The sequence below is a fragment of the Aphelocoma coerulescens genome, chromosome 22 (genome assembly GCF_041296385.1).
Source record: "Aphelocoma coerulescens isolate FSJ_1873_10779 chromosome 22, UR_Acoe_1.0, whole genome shotgun sequence".
NCBI classification, from domain to species: domain Eukaryota; kingdom Metazoa; phylum Chordata; class Aves; order Passeriformes; family Corvidae; genus Aphelocoma; species Aphelocoma coerulescens.
Genome location: NC_091035.1, coordinates 76357 through 103878, shown reverse-complemented (window position 1 = coordinate 103878; position 27522 = coordinate 76357). Strand labels below are relative to the sequence as shown.

Here is a 27522-nt window from a genome sequence, read left to right as displayed (position 1 = left end):
CTTCTTCCCCTCTGAGTCTGCACTATCCCCCAGCTCTGAGCCCCCGCAGGGTCAGTGCTGGTGCTGGGTGGCATGTCCTCTCGTGGGAGACCCTGGGTGGGAGTCGAGGGATGTGATCCCCCGGATGGGGCTCAATGTTGGCGTCTGCAGAGCCCACCGCGTCCTCCCGTGGGAGGTCCTTGGGGGGTGGGGGCGACGGCGGCAGCGCCAGCTGGGACTCGCTGTCGGTATCCCCAGAACCCACCACGGCCTTTCGGTGCGACGCAGGTCCTTCAGCTGCAGGAGGAAGGTCGGGGGTACGGTACGCGTGCCACAACCCCGCGCGTACCCGTGGCTGTGCTGTCACACACCGGGTCGCACATCGTGTCACCGCACTATCCGTGCGGCGCGCGTGGGTCCGCGTCCCTGCGCGCAACCCGTTCACACGCGCACACACGTGCACGGTGCCACGTGCACGCGCGTCTCGCGGTCCCGCCGCTGCGATAGCAGCGCCCGTCGTGCTGCCACACGCGCGTTGCCCCCGGCGCCCCGCACACGGGCACCCGCACTCCTCTGCTGCCCTCACCCGCGCTCCCCGCCGCCGCCCAGACCCTTCTTCGGCGCTCGGCTACCCGCGCCTGGCGGGCCGGGGGCGGGGCCTGCATACTGATGAGCGCGCGGCCCCATTGTGCACGGCGGCGGCCCGGCCTCGCCCCCGGCCCCGCCCCCCGCGGAGCTGCGGCCGCGCGCGGCTGAAGATCCCGCGCAGCCTCCGCGCAGCCGCGCGCGCCCCGCGCCGCCAGGGCCATCTTGGGCCGCCGCCGCGGTGAGAGCGGGAGCGCCGGGCGGGGGGACGGGGGGGGGAGGACGGGCGGGGCTGGCGGTGCCCCCGCGGGCCACCCCCCGCCGTGCCGGGGGCGGTGGGGGCGGTTGCTATGGCAATGGGGGGGGGGGGCCGGCCCCGGGGCCTGTCCCTGCGGTGCCGCCGGGAAAGGAGCGGAGGGGGCTGTCACCGCCGGCGAGGGGCGCCGGGGGCCGGTGGCTCCGTGGTGGCGGGAGCCGGGAGCCGCGGGTGTTCCCCGCGCTCCGTGTCTTTCCTCGCGGCGACCCCGTCTCCGCCGCCCTCCCGCGACGCCGGGAGGAACCGAAAGCGCCGGCGACCCTGCGGGTCCCCGCTGCCGGGCCCGGCTGGAAATACCCCGGGCAGCGGGGTGCAATGCCGGGCGGGGGGCCGCGTCCCTTCCCCGGGAAGTCCCCGTGGTTGCTCCCGCCCGCAGGCGCGGGGGAAGCCCCCGCCGCCCCGGGGGGGTGTCTGACGCCGCGGTGGCCGGCGCGGGGGGGCGGCCCGGAGCGGGGGCGGCGCGTGCTGTCCGGCGCCCCGTGCCAGCCGCGGGCCGGACGCCAAGTCCCGGCCGCGGAGGCTGGGGGGGGTCGCGAAGCCTACGGGCTGTCGTCCCCCCCCCCACGCCCCGGCCTCTCCGGGGGCGGCCGCCCCTCACCGGCCGCTCCACTGCTTCCCGCAGCCCCAGTGACAGACGGTGCCGCCGTCCCGCAGTGCTCGCCGCGGCCTTGGAAGACCCAGCCCACACCCGCTGATGAGCTCCATGAACCCCATGAAACCCTCGCTGCCGCCTGCGCCCCACGGGTGGGCGTCGGGGCAGCGTCCCTCCATCCACCCATGCATCCATTGCCCCATCCATCCATCCGTCCATCCATCCCCGTCCGTCCCTCCATCCCTTCCATTCTTCATCTCTCCGTTTCCTCAATCCCTCCATCCCCCAGTCCCCTCTCTCTCTCCATCCCTCTGTCCTTCATCTTCATTAATTTGTTTTTCTTTCTAGTGATGGTTCATTTGCATACGAGGCTGTTCCTTGGCAACCAAGCACCAATCAGCCGCCGGGATCCCTCTCCGTGGTAACCACTGTCTGGGGTGTCAGCAACCCCTCCCAGAGCCAGGTACCAGCAGCACCCCTGCCCCAGGGACCCCCTGCACCTGGATGCCACTGCCCGTGCCTGACCCGCTGCCTCCCACTGCACCCCCCAGGTTTTTGGCAGCCCCATGGGCCCTGGGGGAAGCAGTTCCAGCACCCCACTGCTGCCTGGCATGGCAGGCACCAGCTCAGGCATGAGCTCACCACCGTTCCTGCCACAGCAGCCTTTCGCCGAGGGGGCGCCAGGGAAGGGGTATGTGCAGCCAAGTGTCTATGGCCGCAACACCTACCCCAGTGGGCCGGGCCTCGCTGCCAGGTAAGGCCAGCCCTGTCCCTCATGGCCTGGCATGTTCCCTGCTGCAGGGCCACTGCATGTCCCTTCCTGGTTCTCTGTTCTCCAGCTACAACGGTGGCCCAAGTGGCCCTGGAGGGATGGGGCTCCCCTCGCACGCCAGCCGGGCCACTGCTGACTTCACCCAGGCAGCAGCTGCTGCTGCCGTGGCCGCGGCTGCTGCCACAGCCACGGCCACAGCCACGGCAACGGTGGCAGCACTGCAGGAGAAACAGAGCCAGGAGCTGAGCCAGTACAGCGCGGTAAGAACCTGGCTGTGGCAGAACTGGGGAGCTGACAGCTGCCCCCACCCTGCCGTGACTTCTCTCTCTTTGTTGCTGCAGATGGGCACAGGGCAGTCTTTCAGCAGCCAGTTCCTGCCCCATGCCGGGCCCCGTGGCCCCAACAGCATGAGCCCGGCTGGCATGGCAGGTGTTGTGGCCCCCTCTGGTGTCTCCCCCGTGAGCATGAGCCCAGTGCGGGCACCCGGGACTGGCCCCCTCTATGGCGGGCAGCGAGTGCCTCAGCACACCTACCCTGGCCCCCCCCCCCAGAGCCAGCAGCTGCCCCGCCAGAGCCTCAAGCGGGCATACTCCAATGAGGTGAGTGCTGTGTTGGTGAAGGCTATGGTATATGGGGACCCCCTTTCCCACTGGTGCTGACTCCCTGGCCCCACAGGGGTACCCAGCACAGCAGTACCTCCAGGGCGGGCAGTACGCTGCAGCTGGTGCCCAGTATGCCCCCAGCGCCCCCCAGTCCTCTGGTCCGTCCCCCTCATACCCTGGCCACAGGCTGCAGCAGAGCATGGGCCAGTACCTCTCCGCTTCAGGCAGTGCTGGACCCTATTACAAGGTATCACAGGGGGAACGGTGGGCAAGGGGTGGAGGTCCGGGTGTCTGCCATCCCATGGTGCCAGCCCCTGGAGACCCTCCTCCTCCCATAGCCAGCTGACCAGTTCAACGGGCAGAGTGCCAGCTTCAGCACCTACACTCAAGCAGCCATCAATGGGGTGAGTCTGGCAGCGGGTGGGGTGGGGGCTGTGCTGGCCTGGCCGGACGCTGAGGGTGCATGGTGCCTCTACAGCCAGGCCGGTCGCTGCCGGGGTACCCCAGCTCGCCGCTGGCCGGGAACCCCACACCACCCATGACGCCAGGCAGCAGCATCCCCGCCTATGCGTCCCCTGGTCAGGAAGTCAAGTCACCCTTCCTGGCAGACATGAAGCCCAGCGTTGCCCCCCTGCACCCATCCCCTTCGGGTAGGTGTCCGTGGTGCGGGTGAGGGGGGCACTTCACAGAGATCACCCCCATGCTCCAGCAGCCTGGGGTGGGCCTCGCTTCTGGCAGGCCTGTGGCCTTTGCCCCTTTAAATGGAGGATGGGGGGGGGGGGGGGAGGCGTGTGCTTCAGAGAAGAGGGCGTGGCCACTGCCAGGGTTTGGGGGCTGATTGAGGCAGGGGGTGGGGCTTCCTGTGAGGGGGGACAGAGTACTGGGAGGGGCTTGTTGAAAGGGTGTGGCCTCAGGGAGAGGGGCTTTATCAGGAGTGGTGGTTTTGGTGGGGGGCTTCTTTTAGGGTGGGACCATCTGGATTGGGAGGGGCTGGGATAGGGTGTGGTTTCCTAGAGCGAGCGGGAGGAATCTTCGGTGGGATGGGCTTCCTCCATAGGGGTGGGAGGGGGGTGGCCCCCAGGGGTGGGGCCACTTTGGGCGGGAGGAGCTTCCTCCATGGGGCTGCGGTTTCCGGGGTGGGCAGGGCCGCTTAGTGGAGATTGGGCTTCCTGCGAGGTGGATCCTTGTGCAGTGGGCGGGGCGCGGCTGGGGCATGGCCTGGGTGCGGCTGGGGCCCGGGGGGAAGGTGTCGGTTTCCCTGATGGCGGCACCCCCCAGGGCCGGCCCCCGGCGAGGAGTTGCGACTGACCTTCCCGGTGCGGGACGGCGTGGTGTTGGAGCCCTTCCGCCTGCAGCACAACCTGGCTGTTAGCAACCACGTCTTCCAGCTCCGTGACTCTGTCTACAAGACCCTCATGATGAGGTGGGGGCTCTGGGGCACCTTGTATAGTGTCACACAGTGCTGTACGGCACCATGTGGTGTGATGCGGGGCTGTGCTGGGCAGCACAGCTGGGCACTGCATGGTGCTGTGTGCCACGGGGTTACGTGGCCTGGTATAGCTTGGCATGGTGCTGCCCTGCATCACGGTGCGAGGTGTGGCCTGGCACAGCTGTACTTGCCATGGTTCAGCGTGGTGTCATGGTGTTTGGCACGTTGTGGCGCAGCATGGTGGTTTGGGGCATGGCTCGGCATGGCAGAGCATGGTGGGACGTGTGGCCTGGCACAGGGCTATGTGGTGGTACTTTTGGGGTTTGTCACAGTGCTATATGACAGTGTAATATGGAGTGGTTTAGCACTGCATGGTTCTGCATGGCTTGGAGCAGCATGGTGTGGTGACACGTGGTGCGGTGGCTCGAGTGCGGGCACACCCCCTGCCCACACCCTGCCTGCCCCCAGGCCTGACCTGGAGCTGCAGTTCAAGTGCTACCACCACGAGGACCGGCAGATGAACACCAACTGGCCGGCCTCCGTGCAGGTGAGCGTCAATGCCACGCCGCTCACCATTGAACGTGGTGACAACAAGACCTCCCACAAGCCGCTCTACCTGAAGCATGTCTGCCAGCCCGGCAGAAACACTATCCAGATCACTGTCACCGCCTGCTGCTGTGTGAGTCACCGGGGGGGTACCAGCAGAGGGAGGGTGGTGGCTGGGGCCACAGCTCAGCCCCCCCATCTCTCCGCAGTCCCACCTGTTCGTCCTGCAGCTGGTGCATCGGCCCTCGGTGCGCTCGGTGCTGCAGGGGCTCATCAAGAAGCGCCTGCTCCCCGCTGAGCACTGCATCACCAAAAGTGAGCACCTGGGTCCTGGGGGTCGGGAGGATGCACCATAGCAGGGGGGCCAAAGCAGGATGGGGGTGATGGTGCACTGTTGCCCAGGTGCCACCACGGTGCCACTCCCATCCCAGTGTCCTGGTTCTGACCCTTGGTGCCTCTTGCCCCCACCTTTCCAGTCAAGCGCAACTTCAGCAGTGGGACCATCCCGGGGACACCAGGGCCCAATGGTGAGGACGGTGTGGAGCAGACGGCCATCAAGGTGTCCCTCAAGTGCCCTATCACCTTCCGGAGGATCCAGCTTCCAGCCAGGGGTCATGACTGCCGGCACATACAGGTAGGGATGGTGACAACAGGGTGCTGGGGGTATCCCCCACCCAATATCCTGTCCCCCTCCATCTCAGCTGCTGCTCTCCCCCACAGTGCTTCGACCTGGAGTCATACCTGCAGCTCAACTGCGAGAGGGGGACATGGCGGTGTCCTGTCTGCAAGTGAGTGGGGACCGCAGTGGGGCCATGCCCTGGTGTCCCTGCCTGCAGGGCAGGGGTGTGTGTTTCACTGCCTGTGGGGGATATGTTTCCTGCCCTGAGAGAGAAGTAGTTCTTGCCTTGGGGGTAGGTTCCTGTCTGGTGGGGGTTCCTTTATCTCACCCTGCCCTCACCCTGCCTGCAGTAAGACGGCCCTGCTGGAGGGGCTGGAGGTGGACCAGTACATGCTGGGCATCCTGATCTACATCCAGAAGTAAGTGCCTTCACTTCAGCTGTCTGTCCATCCATGCTTGGTCCTGTGCCACCCCTGGGGAGCTGTGCAGCCAGTGTCCCCAACCTCACCTCCCCTGCCCTCCTGCTGCCCCCAGTTCGGAGCATGAGGAGATCACCATCGACCCGACCTGCAGCTGGAAACCTGTCCCAATCAAACCTGATGTCCACATCAAGGAGGAGCCGGAGGGGCCAGCGCTGAAGCGGTGCCGGACACTCAGTCCTGCGCACATGGTGCTGCCCAACATCATGGAGATGATCGCGGCCCTGGGGCCTGGCTCTGTGCCCTTCCCAGCATTGTCACAACCTCCAGCAGGGGCTGCCACCGACTACAGCACCCCGGGTACGGGGGGACCCATGGGGGACAGGACTGAACCCCATCCCTCTGTGTGTGTCCCCCAATTGCCCCATTTCCTCTCACAGGTTCCAGCTTTCTGGGACCTGGGGGCTTCCCGGAGCCTTTCACCGCCCCTGGCGTCCCTGGCACCTCAACGCTGAGTGACTTCACACCAGGCCCCCCCTCCATCTCCTACCAGCCCAACATCCCAGGCGGCCTTCTGGCCCCTGAGAAGCCTCCTGTGCCCCCTCTGCCCACACAGGTCAGCTGGGCTATGGGTGGAGGGGCTTCCCCAAAGCCCCCATGTTTCACTGGGGGTCCCAGGGGAGGGAGGGTCTCACAGCTCTTTCCCCCCACTCCCCAGCTTCCGCCACCAGGACGAATGGAGCCGTCCCACCCCGCAGTGCAGACGGGGCTGCACAACACTCCCTCGGGCAGCCAGCCAGCCCCCACGCTGCACTCCCGGAGCGCAGTGGCACGGCAACCCCTGGGACCCCCGGCCCACACTGCTGACCTCGTCTTCCCCCCTGCATCCAGCATGGCCACGGCGGGTGATGGTTCGGAGCCTACCCTCGACGTGAGTACTCAGGGGGGTGGACAAGGGTCCTGCTGCTGGCTTGGGATGCCAGCTGCTGCTGGGGGGTGGGCAGAAGCTGCGGGGAGCCAATCATCACACACTGCTGCCCCCAGCTCCTGCCCGAGCTGACGAATCCTGACGAGCTGCTCTCCTACCTGGGGCCCCCCGACCTCCCCAGCAGCAGCAACGATGACCTCCTCTCCCTCTTCGAGAATAACTGAGCCATCCTTGCCCCCCCACCCCCACCCCGGGGGCTGGGGGGCAGCACTGTGTGCCCCTGCCCGCTGCAGAGCTGGGACCCCCCACTGCGGGGGCTTTCTCAAAGGGCTGCGATGGGACAGAGGGGCTGAGCCCTCCCAGAAGCACAAGGCTGTACATAGTGTAGAAACACTACTGCGCCCCTGAGACTCCCCATATTTAAAGGCAAGTGCATCACTGCAGGGCTGCCCGTGCCCCCCCTATCAATGTGCAAATGCTGCTGCCCCTTGTACCGCACGGGTCTGGTGTGGGGTGCAGAGCTCAGCTCCCACTGCTCCCCCGCCGAGTTGCCCTGTATGTCCCCGATGGCTATTAAAGGATCCTTCTGCAGGGTCATGTGTGTTCCCCGATCTTTTGTCATCCCTCTGTGGGGCTGGCCCCGCGACCCCTCTCCGGGCAAGCAGGGGAGATCCTGGGTTGGCGGGGGGGATCCAGCCCTCTCTCCGGGCAGAGGGGGGGAGGGTGTGTCCTGAGGAGCGAGGGAATCCTGCCCCATCCCCGAGCAGCGACGGCCCGGCCGGGCGGTGAACCGGGCCTGTGGCGTCAATCATTAACCGGGGCCGGCCGGGCGGTGCTGCAGTCCGACGGCGGAGGAGGGGAATCGCGTGTTTCCTCACGTCTGGCGGTAAGCTGCCAGAGCTGGGCCGGAGCTCCGGCAGTTCCAAACCCCACGAGCCCTGGTGCCGCCGCATCCCCGCCGCCGCCCCCCGGGAACCAGCCCGCACGGCGGCCCAGCGCCGCACCCCCTCCCCTCCGCTGCCGGTCCTGCGCCCGCCCCATCCTGCCGCTCCTCACTCTCCGCACAGCGCATGCGCGCCGCGCCCTGCCCAGGGCCGGACCGCGGCCCCCGCCCCGCCCGCGCTTTTTTCCCCCTTCCCCCTCTTTCAAACGCGGCGCCGTCGATTGGTTGGTTGCCCTGCCACTCCGCCACTTCTCCAGCGGCCGTTGGTCAGCGCTGCGGAGGAGGCGGGCCCTCCTCTACCCTATATAAGGGGCGGCGGGGCGCTGCGCTCCTTCTGCTGCGCCGCGCCCGCTGCACGGAGGATTGTCTGTGGCCCTGCTCGTGTCTCGCTATGGCAAACCCCGTCGTCTTCTTCGACATCGCCGCCAATGGCGAGCCCCTGGGTCGCGTCACCTTCGAGGTGGGCGCGGGAGGCGACTGGGGAGGGGTGGGGGGCGCCGTTGCCATTTCCTTGCCGGGCGCGCGGGGCCGGTGGGGGGTCAGCAGGCGCCGCGCGTGCGCGGCTGGGGCGCGTTGGTGTGGCTGCGGGGCTGCGGCGCTCCTGGCCCGGCGGGGCGAACAAAGGGCCCCACCGGCCCCTCAGCGTCGCGCTCGGGGAGCTCGAGGAGCGGCGGCGCGATGCCGGCCCGGCGCGCGCCATCGCCCACGAGAGTCAGTCCGCACCTGGTCCGGTACCGCTGGTGCCCCGTTAGCGCTGGCCTCCGCTGGCCTCGCCGCCACGGTGTTCCCGCCGCGCCTCCGCTCCGCCCCGGGGCCGGTGGGGGCGCGGCAGTTCCCCCCACTGCGGGTCGCGGCCGTGGCTGCCTCGCCGCCATTTTATCGCAGGGCCCCCGGAGCATCGGGATGAGCCGTGTCGAACTCCCGGGCCATGCTGCCCGGATCTGGGGATGCCGGCGGAGAGTGCCGGCAACCCGATCGCCGCGGGATTGTCGCTGGAGGGCAAAGCATTTGTCACCCCGCCCGGGGCGCGGGGCATCCCTGGCACGGCTCGGCCGGCTCCGGGCGCCGCGGCTGCTGCAGATTTGGGGCCGCGCTCTCGCTCGGGTGGCGCATCCAGCCCAAAATCCTCCTGAAGCGTTGGGAGGCGGCGCGCGCGCCCCGCCCAAGAAGGCTTCAGGCATATTAATGTTTAATGTAATCTAGGCCAGCGGAACGAACGCTTCTTTGCCCCGCTGGTGAGCCGCAGCTGTTAGTTCGGAGCTTCCAGATAACGGTGTAAGGCAGGGAGGGGTCTAGAGCTGCTGGCACGGCCGAGAAGCTGCCACCTGGAGGGGGGTCCTTGGGCTCCGAGCAGCGCCTGGGGGGATTCCTGCAGTCTGGGGGCGGCCTCGCGGAGTGGGGGGCAGTGGCCAGTCACCAGCCCAGACTGACAAATGTCTTTCTTGTCTTCACAGCTGTTTGCAGACAAGGTCCCGAAGACAGCAGGTTGGTAAAGCAACTTTGGCTCCACTGCAGCTGCACCAAGCCCTAGTACTGCCCTGAATGCTCAACAAATAAAAGCTTTTAATGGTGTGGTTTTATTTCCTTTGCAGAAAACTTCCGTGCTCTGAGCACTGGTGAGAAGGGATTTGGCTACAAGGGGTCCTGCTTTCACAGAATCATTCCTGGGTTCATGTGCCAGGTGCGTGGTGCTCCTGCTGCAGTGGGTAGGTGGGTGGGTGAGGCGATCTGGCACTCATGTGAGTTTTGGAATTGAATGCTGGGAGATTTAGGGTGGGAGGTTGGTTCTGCCTCTTGCCTGCATCCAGTTCCAGAGTGTTTTCTTGCACCTATGACCTGAAATGCTGCCTTCTCACAGGGTGGTGACTTCACGCGTCACAATGGCACTGGAGGCAAATCCATCTATGGGGAGAAGTTCCCTGATGAGAACTTCATCCTGAAGCACACGGGCCCTGGTATCCTGTCGATGGCCAATGCTGGCCCCAACACGAACGGCTCCCAGTTCTTCATCTGCACTGCTAAGACCGAGTGGTGAGTCATAGGCTATGGGAGGAGAACCTTGGGGATCTCCAGCTGGGAGATGTCCTCTGTTGGGGGACACTGGGGACCAGCTGTGACTGGTGCTTCTCCGGCAGGTTGGATGGCAAGCATGTCGTCTTCGGCCGCGTCAAGGAGGGGATGAATGTGGTGGAGGCCATGGAACGCTGTGGCTCCAAAGATGGCAAAACAAGCAAGAAGATCACCATCACTGACTGCGGGCAGCTCTCGTAAACCCTTCTCTCACCACTGACCATTCCCAGGGCAGCCTGGGCACCACACCCCGCTGCAGCTCACCCGCTCCCGCCCCACTCCTGATGTACTGCTGCGTTTCTACTGGGTCACGGTCCCACTGGGCCGCAGTTATCTTTGAGTCTAAATAAAACGAGTTAAACTACATACACCATAGCAGTTCCCTTCTGTCCCTCAGCTGGGGAGGGCAGGGTCTGGGGCTGGTGGGGGAGGAAAAAGGAGGTGTTGAGGAGGGATCCCTGCCAGTGGGGTGGTTACACTGGGTCCCCAGTAGGACCCAGAGTGCACAGATTCAGCTGGTCTTGGCACTGAGCATGGGGGTCCTCAGTGCTTCAGCTGGGGAAGGGTTCTGTTCCTCTACCTGCTGCCCTGTGCTTGTGGGGCTGCAGCAAGTATGGGAGGAACAGTGACACCCACCTTGGGGTGCCTTGTTGGGTGTGTTCCAACATTTGGCAGAGCTGGTTGTGGGCTGTCCTGGGAAGATGATCCCAGTTGTGTTGCAGTAAGGGAGAGTTCCAGTCTGTGACCTTCCTGTTAAGGCAACCCAGTTTGGAGGTGGTTCTCTGTGATGGGGATCCCAGTGGTCCCTGTTGGGGGGTGGTGGTCCCAGCTTGGGGATGGCCAGCTCTGCTCAAATTCCAGGTTTGCCACAGTTCCAGTTGTCAATGGGGTGATTGGTGTGCCCAGTTCAAGGCTGGGTGCCCATCTCCAGGGTGATTCCAGTGCTTCCAGTTTGAGGGTGCCTGGATGGGAGTAAACTTCAGGACCCTGTGGATCCAGCAAGGCAAGGTCTGACCCCCTGCCCCTTTTTGCGGTGCACCCGCAGTACCTGGAGGGTGCTGAACTCCCATCTGCTGCACCTGGAGCTGCACCGCCACAACTCAGCCGTGGGCTCTGCCTTGGATGAGACCCTGGTGTCAGTGAGGTGACCCCAGAGCTGGCAGTGCATCACGCAGGGTCTGAGGGGAAGATGAAGCCGGCAGCAGCTTCTGCCCTATCCCCTGCTGTCTGGGAGCCGCCAGGGCCGGGTGGCAGCGGAGGGGCATCCTGGCCCCGGACTGCAGCGTAGAGGAGGTGCAAGGGGGTGACGCAGCAAGACAAGGTGGCAGCACGGGGGAAGCTTTTCTGTGATGCACCGGGCAAACCTGCCCTGCTCCCTGTGGGGTCTGGGGTGCCATCCCTCCACGGCCCCGTGCCCAGTGCCCCTCCAGCTCATGCCTCAGCCTCACAGTGCTCTGGGCCCTTGGCCGCCCTCGGGGCCTGGGCACCCCTTGAGGACTTTCCACCCAGGCTGGCCTGGAGCGCAGGGAAAGCTCCCCACAGCTCCTGCTCTCCACTGGCATCTCCCTCACACTGGCAGCCCCCACAGGGGCCACCCACCTGTTGAGCCACAACACTTCTCCACACCTGGCACAGACCTCTGGCACAGTCATGCCAGTGCTCCCCGGGAAGGGGCATATGAATGTCATGGAGCTTTGCCTCCCCAGCAGCAAGATTCTTGGACCTCTGGCCCATAGCAGCAAGTCATGGCCATTGGATCCACATCCAGGCCCGGTTCTTCTACTCTTGCATTTTCTTCATGAGAGGAACAGCTCTCCTTTGAATGGAGACTGTAGCTGCAGCTCTGAAGGGAAAGAATATTGAACAGCAGCATTAAATACAGGAAAACCTGAGACTGGGACAAAGTGATGCAAAACATGCCCAGAAACTGAAGTAGTTTGGCCAAGGCCATAGTATGGGCTTCAGCTTAAGCAGAGGTAAACACAGAGCACTGCCTCCTCCTCAGGCTTGGGACCCTCCTCAGCCTGCCTGGCCCCCAGTCTCATATCAGTGTGTCCAGGAACAGTATTTCATGCCCACACACACTGCTACCATCACTCCCAGTATGTGCATCCCCCACCTCACTCAAGAACTGGTGAGTTCCTGGGTTTGCTGCCATTACAACTGAGACGACTGCTCCTGGTCTGTGTTTATCATTCTGCCTTTATTCTGAAACCACTAATTTCTCCCTGAAGCTGTCCATGAGTGGGTTCTGTTCCTCTGGGGGCTGAAGGGCTCTGGGCTGGTCCTGTGGTGCACATCTGGTTGCGTTGGGCAGCCGTGGGGATCAGGTGGAGGCAGATGTGTTAGGTGCCTAACGAGGCTGGGAGGGTTCCCTGGTACTCTGTGGGATGGACTGGTTTTCCAGGCACAGGTAATGACATGGTCCAGCTCTTAGAGGTGCTGGGACAAGCAGTCAGCTGTCCAGGTGCAAGGGATGGCTGCTGGTGTCAGAACGGTACCCCATGGTTTGCACCTTCTCCATCCCCCCTTGAGGAAGAAAGGATGCCTGTTGATAGCTGAGAGCCTGGTCCATATGGGTTGGGGCAGGACATTGCTCTGGAAGGATGGGATACTGAATTGCTGGAACTCCCAGGACAGTTTCTCCACAGCCAGTACAAGGGAGGAAGACAGATTGTCTTTGTACTCCTGGAACAGGTGAGCCACGTCATCCACCATCAATGCCCCTCTGTCTCTCCAGACCATCGCTGCCACTGAACTGGGAAACATAACCGATTGCTCTGTATAAAGTTCCTCCACGTGGGTCATGTGCATTGAGCTTTGTCTGGACCTGCGGGGTAACTGTGCATCATGAGGCTGCCCCCTCGACACATATCTGGTGTCTTCGTTCAGCCCGATGAGAATTTACAACGAGCATTGCACCCCTGACTGGTGGGTTGTGACACCTGCCTTCCCCACTTCCCCCCACCCTGGAACCCCTCAATATCCCCCAGGGACTCCCAAAGTCCCCTGGGACTCCACAGATTTTCTAAGCGCCTCCCCAAATCCATTCTGGGAACCCTCCCAAACAGCCCCTGGGACCCTTCCAAATCCACCCCAGGACTCCCAATGTTTCCCAGGATGCCCTTGAATCTCCCCAGTCCCCCAGCAACACCTTGCTACCCTCCAACAGCCCCTCAGGAGCCCCTCAAATCCATCTCAGGACCCCCAACATCCATCAGGACCCCCCTCCAACCCCTGTCACCCTCCCAGGTCCCCCAAATCTACCCAGGGTCCCCCCAAATCAATCCTGGGAACCCAAAATCCCCCTCATCCCCTAACATCCCCAGGACACTGCACCTCCCCTAGACCCCCCAAATCTACCCTGCACCCTCCAAATCAGCCCCAGGATCCTCACAAACAACCCCATGGACACTCCAAATCCACTCAAAGACATCCTGACCCCTCAAATTCACCACAAGACCCTCCCCCCCCGACACCCTCTACTCCCTGAGACCCCTTTGGCAGCCCCCAAATCTAACCTGGACCATCCCCCACCCCCCCCCGAACTCCCCCAAACACTCTCTGAGACCCTCCAGATCCCTCCAGACTGCCTTCCCCTCCCTCCTCCCCAGTCCACCCTGGAAAATCAAATTCCACGCTCAGAATCCCCACAAACAGCCTCTGGAACCCTCCAGCCCCCTCCAGACTCCCTACATCTACCCTAGTACACCCCAGAGTGCCCGGGAACATCCCCGGGACCCTCCAACCCCCATTAGATGCCCCCAAATCCACTCCAGGATCCTCCCCAAATGCCCCCCCCAGGACCCCCTGGGGTCCCTCACCCCCCCTGGATCCCCCAAATCCACCCTGAGACACAAACACCTGTTGAGAAGCCCTTGGGACCACACAAATCCACCCTGGGACCTCCTAAACACTCCCTGGGACCCCCTGGGAACACCCCTACATAAAGCGCCTCCACTCCACACTGTTCCAGCACCACCATGTCCTTGCCCTCCCCCCACCACGTGGTGGCCTTGTCCTCCCTCAGTGTCCTTGTGTGCCTCCTGATGTCCTTGTGTCCACCCATCCTCCGGGGGCCTCCCAGACTGGATGTTCCCTGTGCCCCTTCTGCTGTGGTGGCACTGTCTCCCTGTCCCGTTAGGGTGTCTCTAGAGGGTTCTCTCCATGCCCCCACGGTGTCATTGTGTCCCCTGTCCCCACAGAGGGTGTCCCCAGGGGGATGCTCTCCATATCTCCATGCCTAGGATATCCCCAAGATGTCCCCAGGGTGTCACTACCCCCTTGTCCCCCTACTTGGGGTGTCCCCAAGGTGCAAGATGTCCCCATCACGGTGTCCCCACATCCCCATCCTCGAGGGTGTCCCCAAGGTGTCCCTGTCCAGTGTGTCCCTGTCCCTGGGGTGTCCCCAAAGTGTCCTCAGGGTGACAACCAGGGTGTTCCCATGTCTCTAGCATGTCTGCAAGGTATCCCCAGGGTGATGGCCCCAGACCAGGATGTCCCCATGTCTCCCCATATCCTGATGTCTTCCACAGCCCCACTCCATGTCATCCCCACTCCTGTGCCCTCCATGACCCCTGATGTCTCCATGTCCCCCATATCCCCCTCACGTCCCCATGGCCTCCCATGGCTTACCATGTCCCACTATGTCACCACATCCCCCATGTCCTCCTATATCCCCCAACATCCCCATGTCCCCCTGTTCCCCTATCCCTTCCCCTGTCCCAGGTGCAGGAACTCTGTCTGCTCTTCACCCGGGGGCCCCCTTACCACTGGCACGGCCCTGCTGGCGCTGCAGGAGGTGAGGGCTGGGGGCCCAAGGGTGGTCCAAGGGGGATCCTCCTATGGGTGTTGAGGAAGGGGGCCTGGGAGGGTTCTATGGGCACTTGGAGGGGAGCTGAGAGTACTGGGGAGCAGTGGGAATGTCCCAGAGGGGCTGTGGCAGATCCTGCGGGTTCTGGGGGTGTCTCTGGGGGATTAGGGAGGTCTAGAAGGATCTCTGTGGGTGCTAAGGGGACATCGTTGGGGCTAAGGGAGGGGGGCCATGAGGGCTGAGAGGTTTGTGGAGGGGGTCTTATGGGACCTGAGGGGGGAGTCTATGGCCTTTATGGATGGGGGGCTTAGAGGGAGTGCTGGGGGGGGTCGGGCCCTTCCCCCAGGGCGAGGTCTGTCAGGGTATGGGGGAAGGGTCAGTGGATACTGGGGCCCACTCCCCACTTTTAGGGGCACAGGGTGTTTGAGTTGCCTGTGGTTGGATTTGAAAGGACCCTGTGCCTCAAGAGTGTGTTTTGGGGGTTGCTGCCCCTGGGAGATGCTGTGAAGGGGTCAGGGGGTGCTGAGGGGCTTCGGAGTGCAGGTGATGGAGGACACATACCTGTGCTCACTGCCCACTGCGTCATCTTGTTCCCCAACACCTGCAGGGGCTCCGGATCAACACCCCTGGGATCCTCACACCGTGACCCAACCCCTGGCACCTTGCCACAGGGACCACCGCCCTGGGCTCCACCTCCTGACGCCTTCACACCCCTAATCTTATTGGGGACTCTGAGGGATCCCCAATAGGTTAAGACACCCCCCCCCACGGACCCCCCACCTGGGACCCCCTTCCACAATACCCCTCCCGAGGACCCCCACCATGGGAGCCCACCCCTGGAGTCCCCAACAACACCCCCAGTGACACATCCCAGGGTGTGGGGTCCCATCCCCTTCCTGACTTCAGCACCCCTCAGATTATTGTGGGTCCCCACCTATAATCATCCCAGGACCCACTCACTGGAATGCCACCTCCCACGGGAACCCCTCTAGGACTCACACTCTATTGGGGACCTCCCCCAGTGCTGCTGCACCCCAATAAATGTCTCTGATCCTCAAATGCTGCTGCTGGAGTGGGGGAGATTGGAGGCACACACCCATGGACGAGGCTCTGGGTGGGGGGACTTAATGGGGGGTGGGAGCACTCCCACGAGGGCTGGGGGAATTGGGATGGGGGAACACCTGGGGGGGAGGATTTGAGGGGTGAGGCACCCCCAGGGTGGGTGGTTCTGGGGAAATTTCAGTTGGGGGGCACCCACAGGGGGCTCAGGGGGTCCCCAAGGGGGAAGAATGAGTGGGCGCACCTGGGAAGTTGATGGGAAGAGTTCGGGGGTGAACCCCGTAATTGCAGACCAGGCCTCGAGGTGGGGGGAGGGGGGGGGCTTAAAATGTCCCCTTTATAAGGTGGTGCTTGAGGGGCGGGGCCTAAGGGGCCGCTTTTATAGTGGTGGGGGTCATTTTGAGAGGTTAGGGATTAGGAGTTTGCTTTATGGGAGGAATCAATGCATCAGGAGGCACGGATTATAGGGGCAGGGCCTACGGGTCCATTTTATAGAGGATGGGGCTGCTTGCAGGGGCGGAGGGCAGGGCTCCTCTTTGTAAAGGCAGAGGGGCCGGAGAGAGGCAGGGCTTAACGACAGACGGGACTTTGAGTCCCCTGTATGAGGGCCGAGCCTCAAGGGGCGGGGTTTTCAGGGGCCCCCTTTATGGGGCGGGGCTTAGAGTCCACATCCACAGTGGCGGAGGGGGGGTGGTGCGCGTGTGCACCGCCTGCGAGGGGCAGGACTTAGGGGGTGGGGCTCCATGGGGCGCGGTTTCGGTGTTCCCCGATATAGGGGCTCTCCGGACAGCCCCTCGCGGGCCATGGCGGCTGCGGCGCTGCTCCTGCTGCTGTTCCTGCTGCTGCCGCTGGCGGCGCTGCTGCGGCGGGGCGATGGGCGCACTCCGCGCTGGGGGGCGCTGCACCTGCTGCACCCGCAAGGGGCGCTGCACCTGAGGCGCCTGGCGCGGCGGCACGGGCCCCTGCTGCGCCTGCGCCTGGGGGGGCGCGGTGAGTGAGGGGGGCCCCCCAAAACGGACCTCCCCCAACCTGCCCTGGGACCCCCGGTCCCCCCTCCCCCCCCCAAATCTCCCTCTCCCCGGTCCTTACGAACTCTCCGAATCCCCAACCCTGTCTGCCCTTTCCCCCTGCCGTGGGGACCCCCCCCCCCAAACTCCAGACCTCTTCTCAGCCCCCCAAACCTTCCCTGGGACCCCAATCCCCCGATGCTCCCCCCAAAATTCCACCCTAGGACTCCCCGCTTGGTTTGGGACCCCTTTCCCCCCGAGTTATGGGGTTCTCCCTGCCCCTCCTCTTCTCTCCAGACGTGCTGGTGCCGAGCTCGGTGGGGACCATCCGCGAGGCGCTGGTCCGGCACTGGGGGGACTGGCTGGGGCGTCCCACGAGTTATCTGGGTACGGGGGCAGGGAAGACCGGGTGGGCTATGGGGAGATGGGGGGATTGGAGGGGTTCGGGGAGTCGCTATGGGAGCTGAGAGTGTCTCTCTGGGGTTTGGGCGTCACTATGGAGTGTGTGTAGGGAACCCCTATGGGGGATTTGAAGGGAGTCACTATGGCGGTTGGGGGGGGGCTATGGGATGGTGAGCCCCTATAGGGTTTGAGGGGGTCCCTATGAGATTGGAGGGGTTGTTACGGGATTTGGAGGGGGGGGGTCCCTATGGGGTTGGGGACATGGGTGCTGGGAAGGGGTGGGGACACTTCTGGAGGGGTGGGTTGCCTATAGGGGCTAGGGCAGTCTCTGAGGGTCTCTGCCCCACCAGACACCCCCTTCAACCCCCAGGGTCCCTGGTGGGAATAGGGGGGGTCCTATGGAAGATGTAGCTGTGGGGTTGAAGGAGGCTTTATGAGATAGAGGAGCCCTGCAGAACACCCCATGTGCGATGGAGGTGGGTCCCTATAGGGGCTGGGAGAGTTTCTGGGGGTCCCTGACCCCCCTCTGCCCAATGCCAGGGTCGCTGGTGTCACAGAGGGGTCGGGACCTGGCACTGGGAGGCCCCTGTCCCGGCTGGCGGCGGCAGCGGGGAGCAGTGCGGGGGGCACTGGCACGGGCTGGGGGGCGTCTTGGGCCCCTCCTTTGGCTGCAGGGCCAGGAGTTGTGTGAGGTGAGACCCTGAAACCAACTTCTCCCCAAACCAATCCCCTGACATCTCCAAAACAGATCTTCCTTGCATTCCAAAACAGATCCCCACACAACACTGACCAGCAAAACCCTGCCCCATGCACCCCAAAACTGATACCTTAAACCCCACTCCCTTCACCAAAACCCTACCCACGCACCTTAACCATGCCCCCTGCATCTGCAAACTGTTCCCCCCAAACCCTGCACGCACACCACACTCCCCGTCTCCCAAAACTGACTCACCCAAGCCCCACCCTCTGTGCCCCAAAAGGGCATTATCCCTGTGAGTCCCCAAAATTCCCTTAGAGCTCCCCACTTCTCCCCTGCCACCCCCTAAGCCACCTTAGAGCCCCACCTTATTTCCCCCAGGGCTTCCCTTAACCTCCTCTTTCCACCAGGAGCTGCGTTCCCATGGGGAGGCCCCCCTGGACCCCTTTGAGGTGTTCACCTTCCATACCTGCAGCACCATTGCACGCCTCCTCTTCGGGGACCTGGTGGGGACTTGGGGGGGCCCCAGGATGGAGACAGGGGCTTGGGGGAGGACTCCAGCTTTTACGGGGGCCCCGAGGGTTTGGGGGCGGGACCCAGGAGTTTGTGGAAGGGACATGCAGCTGTTTGGGAGGACTGAGCAATTTGTAGGTGGGTGGCAGGGGTTTGGGGGCACACAGGAGTTTGAGGGGACCCAAGTGTCTGACACTGCGTTGGGGGTGTTCTGGGGGGATCTAGAGGGAACTCGAGTACTGGACAGTACATAGATGTGTCCTCCCCCAGGTGCCCCCTCCGGGAGAGCTCCGGGCCTTCTCCCGCTGCCTGGGGGAGCTGCTGCAGGTTTGGGGGCACAGCAGTGTACGGGCGCTTGACCTGCTGCCCCCGCTGCGGGTAAGCCTGCAGGGCCTATGGGTGGCATATGGGGCCGCGGCCTTTTTGCTGCATGAGAGTCTATGGAGCCCATGAGGGAACTGTGGGGGGCTACAGGGGGCTATGGGCCCTTGGTGGAGGCAGTAGGGCCCTGGGAAGTGCTATGAGTCTTGGGGGAGGGCTGTGGGGCCCAGGGGAGGGATATGGGGCTGGGGGGGTTATATGGGGTTGGGAGAGAGGTTATAGGATCTGTATGGGACTGGGGAAGGGTATGGGTGGCTGACAGGGGGCTTATAGGATCCATATGGAGCTTGGGTGGTCTCTATGGGGCTGGGAAGGGGCTGTATAAACCTAGGAAGGGAATTATGGGGTCTCTATGGGGCTGGACAGGGGTTATAGTGTCTGTATGGGGCTAAGGGGAGTGTTACAGGGTCTATATGGTGTTGGGAAGGTCTGTGGGCCTGGGAGGGGCAGTTGGGGGCTCTATAGGGCTGGGGTGGTTATATGGGGTGAAGTGTCTCTATGGAGCTGAGGGTGCCTATAGGACATTGGAGTGGTCTACACGGGCAAGGAGAGCACCTGTAGGGTCTATGTGGCCCAGGGGAGCAGCCATAGGGTTTCTCTGGGGCTCAGGAGACTTATGTGGCATCTCTGGGGGAGGAGGTGTCTCTCTGAGGTCAAGGGTTCCTTAGGGGTTGGGGGTCCCTAAGGAGTCCTTATGCCCAGGCTCTGCCCAACCCGGGATTGCGGAAGCTGCTGCGGCTCATCCAGCATCGTGACACCTTTGTGGAGGCCCAGATCCGGCGGCACCAGGTGGAGAGTCCCGGGGAGGTGGGGGGCAGCCAGGGGTCAGGAGGGGTCTGGTGGGAAGAGAGGGGAGACCAAGGGGTTTGGAAGATACCTTGGGGTCTGGAAGGACCCAGGAGTTTGGGGGGTACCCAGGGGCTTGGGGGGACTCACATATTTTGGAGGAAACAGAGGTTTGGGGGGACCCAAGGAGATGGGAGGACTCGCGGGCCTGGGGGGGATGCGGGGTTGGGGAGATGTAAGGGTTGGGGGAGGAACCAGGGCTTTGGGTGGACTCAGGGGTTTGGAAGGGACTCCCACACAAAAGGGTTGTTTGGGGGGCAACCGGGGATCAGGGGAACCCTCCAACACGTGTCATCCCTTTGCCAGGAGTGCCCCTCCCCTCCCCCAGACACAGTTTTGGCAGCATTGCTGGGGCGTGATCCCAGGGCACGGGGGGGCCCCCTGAGTCCTCCCCGGCTGCACATGGCACTGGTCGACCTGTTCATTGGGGGCACCGAGACTACAGCGGCTGCTCTGGGCTGGGCCGTGGCCTTCTTGCTGCACCGCCCTGAGGTGAAACACATGTCCCTCCGTGTCTTCTGTGCAGCACTGGAGGGTCCTGTGTGTCACCAGGGGTCCCATGTCCCCAGCCATGTCCTATATGTGTTCTCTATGTCCCCCATGTTCCCTTCTCCATGGGCTTCCACGCTCTGCCCCCGGATGACATGTGTGGCACCATGTGTCCCCGTGTCCCGTGTACGGTCCCAAGGCTCTATGTGTGTCCCTGGGGGTTCCATGTCCCCCATGTCCTCCTCCCCATGGCTGACACTATCCCCCTGCACCACCCTGAGATGTCACATGCATGTCACAGCCATGTCCAAGTCCCCATGCACGTTCCTGGAAGGGACTCGTGTCCCTGCCTATGTTCCCCAAGGGGTCCCATATCCCCCACCCATGTCCCATGCATCCCCTGTGGCCACTAGTGTCCCACCACCCTGTCCTGAGGTGCCACATGGGTGTCACAGACATATCAGAGCTGTGTCTGTGTCCTCACATGGCTCCTTGGTTTGGGGTTTCCATGGAGAGGTGGCTCAGGGTCTGAGGGTAGAGGGTCTCAAGAGACAGGTCTGGTGGCCCAAGGAGGAGGGAGGAGCAGGTTTTGGGGGGGTGGGAGGAGTTTGGGTCCCAGGGCAAGTTTGGGGGTTTGGAAGGATCCGGAGGTTCAAGGGGGTCCCCAAGGGAGAGGGTCGGGTTTGGGGATGGTTTGGGCTCCCAGGGGCAGGTTTGTAAGTTTGGGAGGGTCTGGGGTTCTGGGAAGACCCTCTGTCATCCCGTTGCCACTGTGTGCCCCCTGGGACATGCCCCCTCCCCTGACACCCCATGACAGACATAGCACACCTGTGCTCCACCTGTGCAGCTGCAGGCACGGCTGCGGGCGGAGCTGGAGGGGGCACAGGGCCCCCCTGGGCCTGGGGACATGGGGCGCCTGCCCCTCCTCCAGGCCACTGTCAGCGAGACCCTGAGGCTGCGGCCCCCTGCACCCCTGGCGCTGCCCCACTGTGCCCTGCGCCATACCAGGTACCAGGACTGACCACTACAGGCCAGTGTGGGGGAGGGATGCTGGGAGGAGCCGCTTTGGACCAGTCTGGGTGAGGGGGAACTGAGAGGAACCGCTACAGACCAGTAGGGACCACTTGGTATCATCAGTAGGGTCCAGGAGAACACAGCAGAGCCCATTAGACCCCAGTGAGTCCCACTAAGATCCATCAGGTCCCAGTATGGCTCCAGTAAGACCCCAGTACACTAGTAGGTGCCAGTAACTCCCGGCAGGGCCCAGTAGAAGAAGTAGGGCCCCAGTAGACCCCAACAGACCAGTATGGCCCACTAAGTCCCTGTAGGACGCAGTAGGACTCAACAGACCTCGGTAAATCCCAGTAAAACTCATCAGGTCCCAGTATGGCTCCAGTAGACCCCTTTAGACCCCCAGTAGGCCCCAGTATAACCCTAGTAGATCGCACTAGGCCTCAACAGGTCCTGGAATGACCCTGGTAGACCCTAATAGACACCCAGTAGATCCTGGGAGACTCCATGATAGCCCCAGTAGGCCCCAGCAGAGCCCAGAGGATCCCAGCAGGAGTTCTCAGTATACCCCAGTAAGTCCCAGTGTGGCCCCACTAAACCCCAATAGACATCCAGGAGCCCCCAGAAAAGCTCACTATGGCTCCAGCAGTTCCCAGTGAGCCCCAGTAGACACCCAGTATGGCCCCAGTAGACACCCAGTAGATACCAGTATGGCTCCAATAGACACCAATCAACACCCAGTAGCTCACAGCAGATCCCATCCAGTATGCCAGTAGACCCCCAATAAATTCTAGTAGATCCCAGTGTGGCTCCAGTAGATCCCAGCATGGCATCAGTAAACTCCAATAGGCACCCAGTAGATCCCAGAAAGACCCCAGAGAGCCCCAGTGCGGCCCCAGTAGACTCCAACAGACACCCAGTAACTCCCAGTAGCACCTACCAGATCCCAGTATGGACCCTGTAGACCCAGACAGACATCCAGCAGTACTCAGTAGCCCCCAGAGAGCCCCAGTACGGCCCCTGTAGCTCTCAGCAGTCCCTAGCAGACCCCAGTCCATCTCAGTGCCCCCTGTCCCTTCCAGTCTTGGGGGGCTCCCCGTGGTGGCCGGCACTGTCCTGGTCCCCAACCTGCTGGCAGCCCAACAGGACCCTGACATCTGGCAGCACCCTGAGGCCTTCCTGCCCGGTATGTGGGTACTCCTGCACCCTGAGCGTCCCCCTCGAACTCCTGGGTTCTCCTCAAGCATCAAACTATGGGTTCCCCCAACCACAGGGTTTCGCCTGACTCCTGGGTATCCTGGGAACACCTTGGTGTCATGAGTGCCCCCCCCCCAGATGCCTGAGTCCCCTCAAACCCACACCCCCTCCCCCAAACTTGTGGTTCTCCCCTCCATCCCCATTGGCCCCCCATATATCTGGGTACCCCTCAAAACCGGTGGGTGCCTCTGTTCCTCCACTCCCATTTCCCCCCCTCCACCCCACCCCAAACCCCTGAGAGCCCCCTCGGGTGTCTGAACCTTCCCCAGACATGCGAATCCCCTCTGACACCCTGGGGTCACCCCTGAACCTCAGGGTCCCTCCAAGCCCCTGGGTCACCCCAAGCCCCTGTGTCTCCCTTCTGAACCCCGGGCTCCAACCTGAAACCCCCAAACTTTTGGGTCCACCCCAAAATCCTGGTTCCCCCCCCATCGCCCCGGCTCCGCCCGTCCCCGCGGAGCCCCCTCAAACCTGACCCGTCGCCCCCAGAGCGGTTCCTGGCCCCGGGCGCCCCCTCGCGGTCGCTGCTGCCGTTCGGCTGCGGGGCGCGATCGTGCCCCGGGGAAGGGCTGGCGCGGGCCGAGCTCTTCGTGTTCCTGGGGCTGATCCTGAGGGAATTCCGTCTGGAGCCGGGTCCGGGGGGACTGCCGGGGCTGACAGGGTCGCCGGGCACGGTGCTGCGCTGCCCCCCCTATCGCCTGCGCATGGTGCCCTGCCAGCCCCCGGGCTCACCCTCACCCTGGCCTGACTCCACCTGACCACTTTATTACTTTTCCTGAACACTCTGTGACTCACCTGACTCTTTCTGACCCTCCCTGAAATACACCTGACTTCATCTGACCCTGTGTGATACTGCCTAAACATGGCTGACCTTGACCCCCTGACTGACCCCACCTGACCTCGGCCTGACCCCCTGCCAGCCTTATGCCTCACCTTGGCTATGACCCCCACCTAACCCCATCTGACCCTGCTTGAACCCTGCGTGACTCCATCCCAACCCACATGACCCTTACTAACCGCACCTGATCCTACCTGTCACTGCCTCACCCCTGGGTGCCCCCATTCAACACCCCAGATGCCTGGGTCTCCCCCGATGCCAGGGTCAGTGCAGTGTGAGAGGACCCCATTTACCTCCTCCCAATAAAATTGTTACTTTTGACCCCATCCCGCAAGTTCCGGCTCTTCCTGGGACCCCCCCGAAACCTCCGGAATCCCCGAAGCCCAGCCCCGCCCCCACCCTGACTGGCCACGCTCGGCACCCGCCACAGTCGCAAACCTCGGGTCAGCATTAGGGGATCCCGGTGTGGGCGATCTCCACCTCCCCGGACAGGCTGGGGTCCGGGCTGGGGTCGCAGCTCTGCGAGACACGGCGCGTGCTGGTCTGCCTGGCAACAGGTGACGTACAGCAGGGGGAACTCTGATTGGTCAAGGACTGGTGTGCCTGGCAACCGATAGTTCTGATTGGCTTAGAGCTGTTGAGGGCGGGAGGGGAGTAGAGCGCCCTCCCCAGAGCAACACCCCGAGGGAGAGAGACGCGAGGAGCGGGGCGTTGGTGACGCTGGACGGGAGAGTGCCCGCCCCGAACCGCAATATCCAGGGAGCGGGAGGCGAGGAGCGCTCCCCCCGGCGCAAAAACATGAGGGACAAAGTAACGAGGAGGGGCAGGGAGGGGGGGAGACCGCCCGCCCCACCCCAAGTCATATGTCCAAATAGGATCAACGGCGAGGGAGGGGTAGGCAAAGCAAGGCAAGGTCGATTCGACTGCCTGAGCGCGACGCCGACGCTGACGCCAGCCCAGCGCTTTCACGCATCTTTCTGAGGCGTTTCCCGCTATGCGGACATCGACTGTGGGGTCAGCGGCGCCTGGGGCAGGCGGGAGCATTCAGGCAGCCGAATAGACGGAGCCGGGGGCGGGGCGGGGGGGGGGGGGGGGGCGGGGGGGTCCTTGCCTGCCGCCATCTTGAGAAGGTCAGAACGCCATTGACCCGATCGCCGTATTGGTGCGGTACCGGTGACTTCCGCCCTTCTTCGCCAGCAGCGGCAATGGCGAGGAGCCCGGGGAGCAGCGCGGCCGGGCCGGGGGAACCGGGGCGGGTGCTCCGGGCTCGGAGGTGAGCGGGGAACGGGGCCAGTCCCGAGCGGAGGGGGGGGGGCCGGTATTCCGGCCCAGGGATGGGTGTCCCCGGCACAGGGAGGGTGTCCCGGGACAGGGATGGGTTCCTGGACTATCTAATAAGATTATATAACAATCGTACAAGGAGAACTATGTAAAAAATCCTCCATTGTCACCCTTCTCCCAGCCCCTCTGTGTTTTCAGGGTCTTGGGGGCAGAGTTTGGGTCTGGACAAGGCTCTCGGGCACAGGGTGGGATTCTTGGGGTGCAGGGCCAGGATTTGGACTCGATGCTCCCTGCGGGTCCCTTCCAGCCCAGGAAATGCTGCGGTCCTGTGCCTCCGAGGGTGAAATAAAGGGGATCGGTGGGGTTTTTGCCCGCTGTGTTCACGGCCCCGCCGGCTCCGGGCGGGTTAAAGGCGCAGCTGCCCCGAGACAGCGGGACCGGCCGGGGCTGCTCGCTCCCGGTGCTGCCGCCTTGTGGGGAGAGCCCGGCACTGCAGCCCGGAACGGCGCTGGACACGGGATCGGCGTGGAACAGCAGCCCAGGGAATGCTGAGGTGTCCCAGGGAATGCTGAGGTGTCCCAGGGAATGCTGAGGCGTCCCAGGGAAGGCTGAGGCGTCCCAGGGAAGGCTGAGGTGTCCCCTGCCCAGGGCACTCGGCAGCAAATCCCTGATGTTGAGCAGAAAAAGGAAAGTTCTGGGTTAGTGGGAGGAGGTTTCTGGAATGGAGTGGGGACAGGTGCTGATCCACGCATGGAATCATGGGGTGGTTTGGCTTGGAAGGGACCACCAAGATCATTTACATTCTGTTTGTTGTCCTATTCCACAGCAAAGAACATCCAGAACTGGCACCTCACCCTCACGGACAGCAGGAATGTCTTGCATAGCTGTTGTTTTGGAATGGGAAGGGCCATTGGGAGCTCTGGCAGGACCAGGTAAGAACAGAAATGGGATCATTCCGGCTGCTGCTGGAGGTGGTTTTCTGCTTTCAGGCTGTTCTAGGGCACATTTGAGGGTAATTCCAGGAATTTCAAACCAGATAAAAACTGGTGGGGAAAAAATGTGAACCTGATCCATTTCTGGTAATTCCAAGCTTCTCCCACAACACTGTTCCAGGGGAAACCTGATGAAAGGGTGAAGATGCAGAGGAACAAGTGCTGTAAATCCCCCTGGCTCTCTGACAGAGCAGACCTTGCAGTACTCCCAGCAGATCTCTTGGAGAAAGTGTGGAATTGCAAGGTTTTCCAGGAAAGCAAAAGGAGGGCAGAGATGAGGGAATAGGCTTCCAGTTATTCCTTTAGCTGAAAGCCTGGGGGAATTGAGAGGGGCCACAAGAACTGTTTGTGTAGGAAAATGGGAGTTTGGGGGCTGAATCGGAGTTTCTCTCTGGGGCATTTTTGAGGGAAAAGCTGAGGTGCTGTTTAAGGGAGGGAATGCACATTTTTGGGGTGGAAAAGGTTTAATCAATATTGTAGAGGAAGTAAAATGTTGGGGGTAAAAGTGGATGCAATCTGGAGGGGACAGAATGAATATTTTGAAGGCAAAATGGGGAACTCAGTAGTGGACAGAGGGGGAACATTTTGGAGGCAACACTTGACAAACTCTCTGGGGTGGAGAACGAACACATTGAGGGAAAAATGAGGTGGTGAGCAGTGGGCACGTAGGGAAGGTTGTGGGGGTAAATCTTGAGAAAAGCCCCGTGGTATTCAAGAAATTCTTGGAATCAGGACGGAGGAATTCAGCGGTGGAAAAACAGGGGAATTTTGCGGGGGTAAAACTTTAAAAGATCTAAGAGTTGAGAGTGAGTGTTTTTAGGTAAAAAGGATGTCTTGCTGAAGTTGGGCATCTGGATTGTGGCATTTATGGATCAGAGGGTGTGTTTCCAGAAAGTAGAAGATAAAGAAGACTCCCAAAGCCTTGGTAGCTGTGTTAAGAAATCCCTCCCAGGGAAGAAAGGTACCTAAACCTCCTAGAAGTAGGGACTAATTAGCATGGGAAGGGAAAAACCCACCCCCAGTGGGAGAGAGCAGGCCGGGTAAGGGAAGAGAAGGATGCCCTTAAGAAGAAGCAGGGAAGGGGAATTTCTCGGTTTGCTAAAATGTATCAAAAAGTTTGGAATCTGGGTCTGTGTGGAGGCTGGGATTTTCTCGGCCGTATGCAGAGCCCAGCACTAGGAATAAAGTAATTCCAGGCTTTACAATGCCAAAAATGCAGTACCAGAGAGTTCTGTTGTCCCGAGGACTTGGGGGATATTTGGCAAAAATTTCTGGGGGCCCAGGCTGGACCGAGCTTTTCACACTCCCCGGATTCACGGGATCGGGGATTCCAGCGTGCCCTGCACGGGTTTTTCAGGGAAGTCCCAAATCCGTGTGAGCACGAAGCAGAATCCCCTGGGAGCTGAAGGCAATGGGATATTTCCTGGGAATTCTGAAGGATTAGGTGAGTCCTCAGTGTTAGGTTGGAATGAACCCAAATTGTCCGGGAGTTGCTGGTTTAGGGATGGCCAGGTCTGGATTTGTGGGCACCGAGTGTTCCTTGTGTCAGCTTTAGGTCTGGGTTGGTGGGAATTGTCAGAGAAAAGAGAAGGGAATTGAAATGCACAGCTCTATTCCTGGAGAAAGGATCAGGATGGGAGAGGAAAGGCTGTGGAGCTGCTGGGAGCTCCTGGAGAATGAAAGGATCTGAGGTCCGGAGGCAAAAGCTGTGGAACAAAGCCTGGAAAGGGTGCGGGGTGGGGCGGGAGGGGGAGGAGGGCACCGTGGGGGGTAGGGGGAAAGAGGGAAAGGATCCCTGCTCCTGGAATCCAGCAGGGACCAGGAGAGGATCATTTTCCATCCACTGCTTGTTCACTGCCTCTCACAGCTTGTACAGTAGTTGCAATCTCAGTGGTGCAGGGATGCACTGGAATTCCTGAGTTAATGTTAAGTCTTGCCAGATGATTTTGCTAGATGAGGTTAAATTCCAGTGAATCTGTACCAAAAAACTGGAAGCCCTGAAGCACAAGAAGCTGTGCTGCAAGGCCTGATGGCCTTGGTGTGCTCCTGGCTGTACCTGTTCAGGTGTTCCCCTGCTGTGCTGTCTGTCAGAGCCGTGGGGATGGGCAGATCCAAAGAGCTGGAGTTAAATCCCAC

The 27522-nt window shown here is 62.3% G+C and overlaps 3 protein-coding genes and 1 long non-coding RNA gene across 6 annotated transcripts; 3 read left to right on the top strand and 1 right to left on the bottom strand.

Annotated features, from left to right (window-relative positions):
• The first annotated feature begins 721 nt into the window (after positions 1-721).
• ZMIZ2 (zinc finger MIZ-type containing 2) lies at positions 722-7381 on the top strand. Of its 3 annotated transcripts, none has more exons than XM_069035293.1 (19): positions 722-805; positions 1503-1624; positions 1821-1935; positions 2024-2163; positions 2312-2504; positions 2586-2843; positions 2920-3093; positions 3185-3250; positions 3325-3496; positions 4125-4269; positions 4744-4954; positions 5031-5136; positions 5298-5455; positions 5542-5609; positions 5791-5859; positions 5975-6219; positions 6300-6475; positions 6578-6790; positions 6904-7381. In XM_069035293.1, the coding sequence occupies exons 2-19, from the start codon at positions 1575-1577 to the stop codon at positions 7009-7011; spliced, it is 2667 nt and encodes an 888-aa protein (XP_068891394.1). In that variant the 5' UTR covers positions 722-805; positions 1503-1574; the 3' UTR covers positions 7012-7381. The 3 variants fall into 3 exon arrangements, with proteins under 3 accessions (XP_068891394.1, XP_068891393.1, XP_068891395.1); XM_069035292.1 differs by having other exon boundaries at positions 2024-2226; XM_069035294.1 differs by lacking the exon at positions 2920-3093 and having other exon boundaries at positions 2024-2226.
• Positions 7382-8056: 675 nt separating this feature from the next.
• On the top strand, positions 8057-10166 carry PPIA (peptidylprolyl isomerase A). The gene is made up of 5 exons (XM_069035297.1): positions 8057-8190; positions 9185-9215; positions 9323-9411; positions 9589-9761; positions 9866-10166. The coding sequence occupies exons 1-5, from the start codon at positions 8122-8124 to the stop codon at positions 9999-10001; spliced, it is 498 nt and encodes a 165-aa protein (XP_068891398.1). The 5' UTR covers positions 8057-8121; the 3' UTR covers positions 10002-10166.
• A 1816-nt stretch (positions 10167-11982) lies between these two features.
• On the bottom strand, positions 11983-23653 carry LOC138121605 (uncharacterized). Its single transcript, XR_011156218.1, has 2 exons — positions 23552-23653; positions 11983-12630 (listed from the first exon to the last, which is right to left on the bottom strand). It is a non-coding gene; the product is annotated as an uncharacterized lncRNA (long non-coding RNA).
• On the top strand, positions 16443-23433 carry LOC138121603 (steroid 21-hydroxylase-like). Its single transcript, XM_069035295.1, has 10 exons — positions 16443-16662; positions 16977-17066; positions 17622-17773; positions 18189-18284; positions 18562-18669; positions 19375-19461; positions 19825-20010; positions 20855-21015; positions 22101-22204; positions 22765-23433. Exons 1-10 carry the CDS (start codon positions 16476-16478, stop codon positions 23031-23033), a joined length of 1440 nt encoding a protein of 479 aa, XP_068891396.1. The 5' UTR covers positions 16443-16475; the 3' UTR covers positions 23034-23433.
• Positions 23654-27522: the final 3869 nt, after the last annotated feature.

What these genes read in the sequence shown, in the direction of transcription:
- PPIA (XM_069035297.1), top strand. Translation starts at nt 8,122, where the DNA reads ATGGCAAACCCCGTCGTCTTCTTCGACATCGCCGCCAATGGCGAGCCC. An exon ending in CAAGGTCCCGAAGACAGCAG is followed by an intron (nt 9,216 to 9,322) that starts GTTGGTAAAGCA and finishes TTTCCTTTGCAG; the next exon opens with AAAACTTCCGTGCTCTGAGC. An exon ending in TTCCTGGGTTCATGTGCCAG is followed by an intron (nt 9,412 to 9,588) that starts GTGCGTGGTGCT and finishes GCCTTCTCACAG; the next exon opens with GGTGGTGACTTCACGCGTCA.
- ZMIZ2 (XM_069035292.1), top strand. Translation starts at nt 1,575, where the DNA reads ATGAGCTCCATGAACCCCATGAAACCCTCGCTGCCGCCTGCGCCCCAC. An exon ending in CTGTCACCGCCTGCTGCTGT is followed by an intron (nt 4,955 to 5,030) that starts GTGAGTCACCGG and finishes ATCTCTCCGCAG; the next exon opens with TCCCACCTGTTCGTCCTGCA. An exon ending in ATCCTGATCTACATCCAGAA is followed by an intron (nt 5,860 to 5,974) that starts GTAAGTGCCTTC and finishes TGCTGCCCCCAG; the next exon opens with TTCGGAGCATGAGGAGATCA.
- LOC138121603 (XM_069035295.1), top strand. Translation starts at nt 16,476, where the DNA reads ATGGCGGCTGCGGCGCTGCTCCTGCTGCTGTTCCTGCTGCTGCCGCTG. An exon ending in TGTGCCCTGCGCCATACCAG is followed by an intron (nt 21,016 to 22,100) that starts GTACCAGGACTG and finishes TGTCCCTTCCAG; the next exon opens with TCTTGGGGGGCTCCCCGTGG. An exon ending in CCCTGAGGCCTTCCTGCCCG is followed by an intron (nt 22,205 to 22,764) that starts GTATGTGGGTAC and finishes CGTCGCCCCCAG; the next exon opens with AGCGGTTCCTGGCCCCGGGC.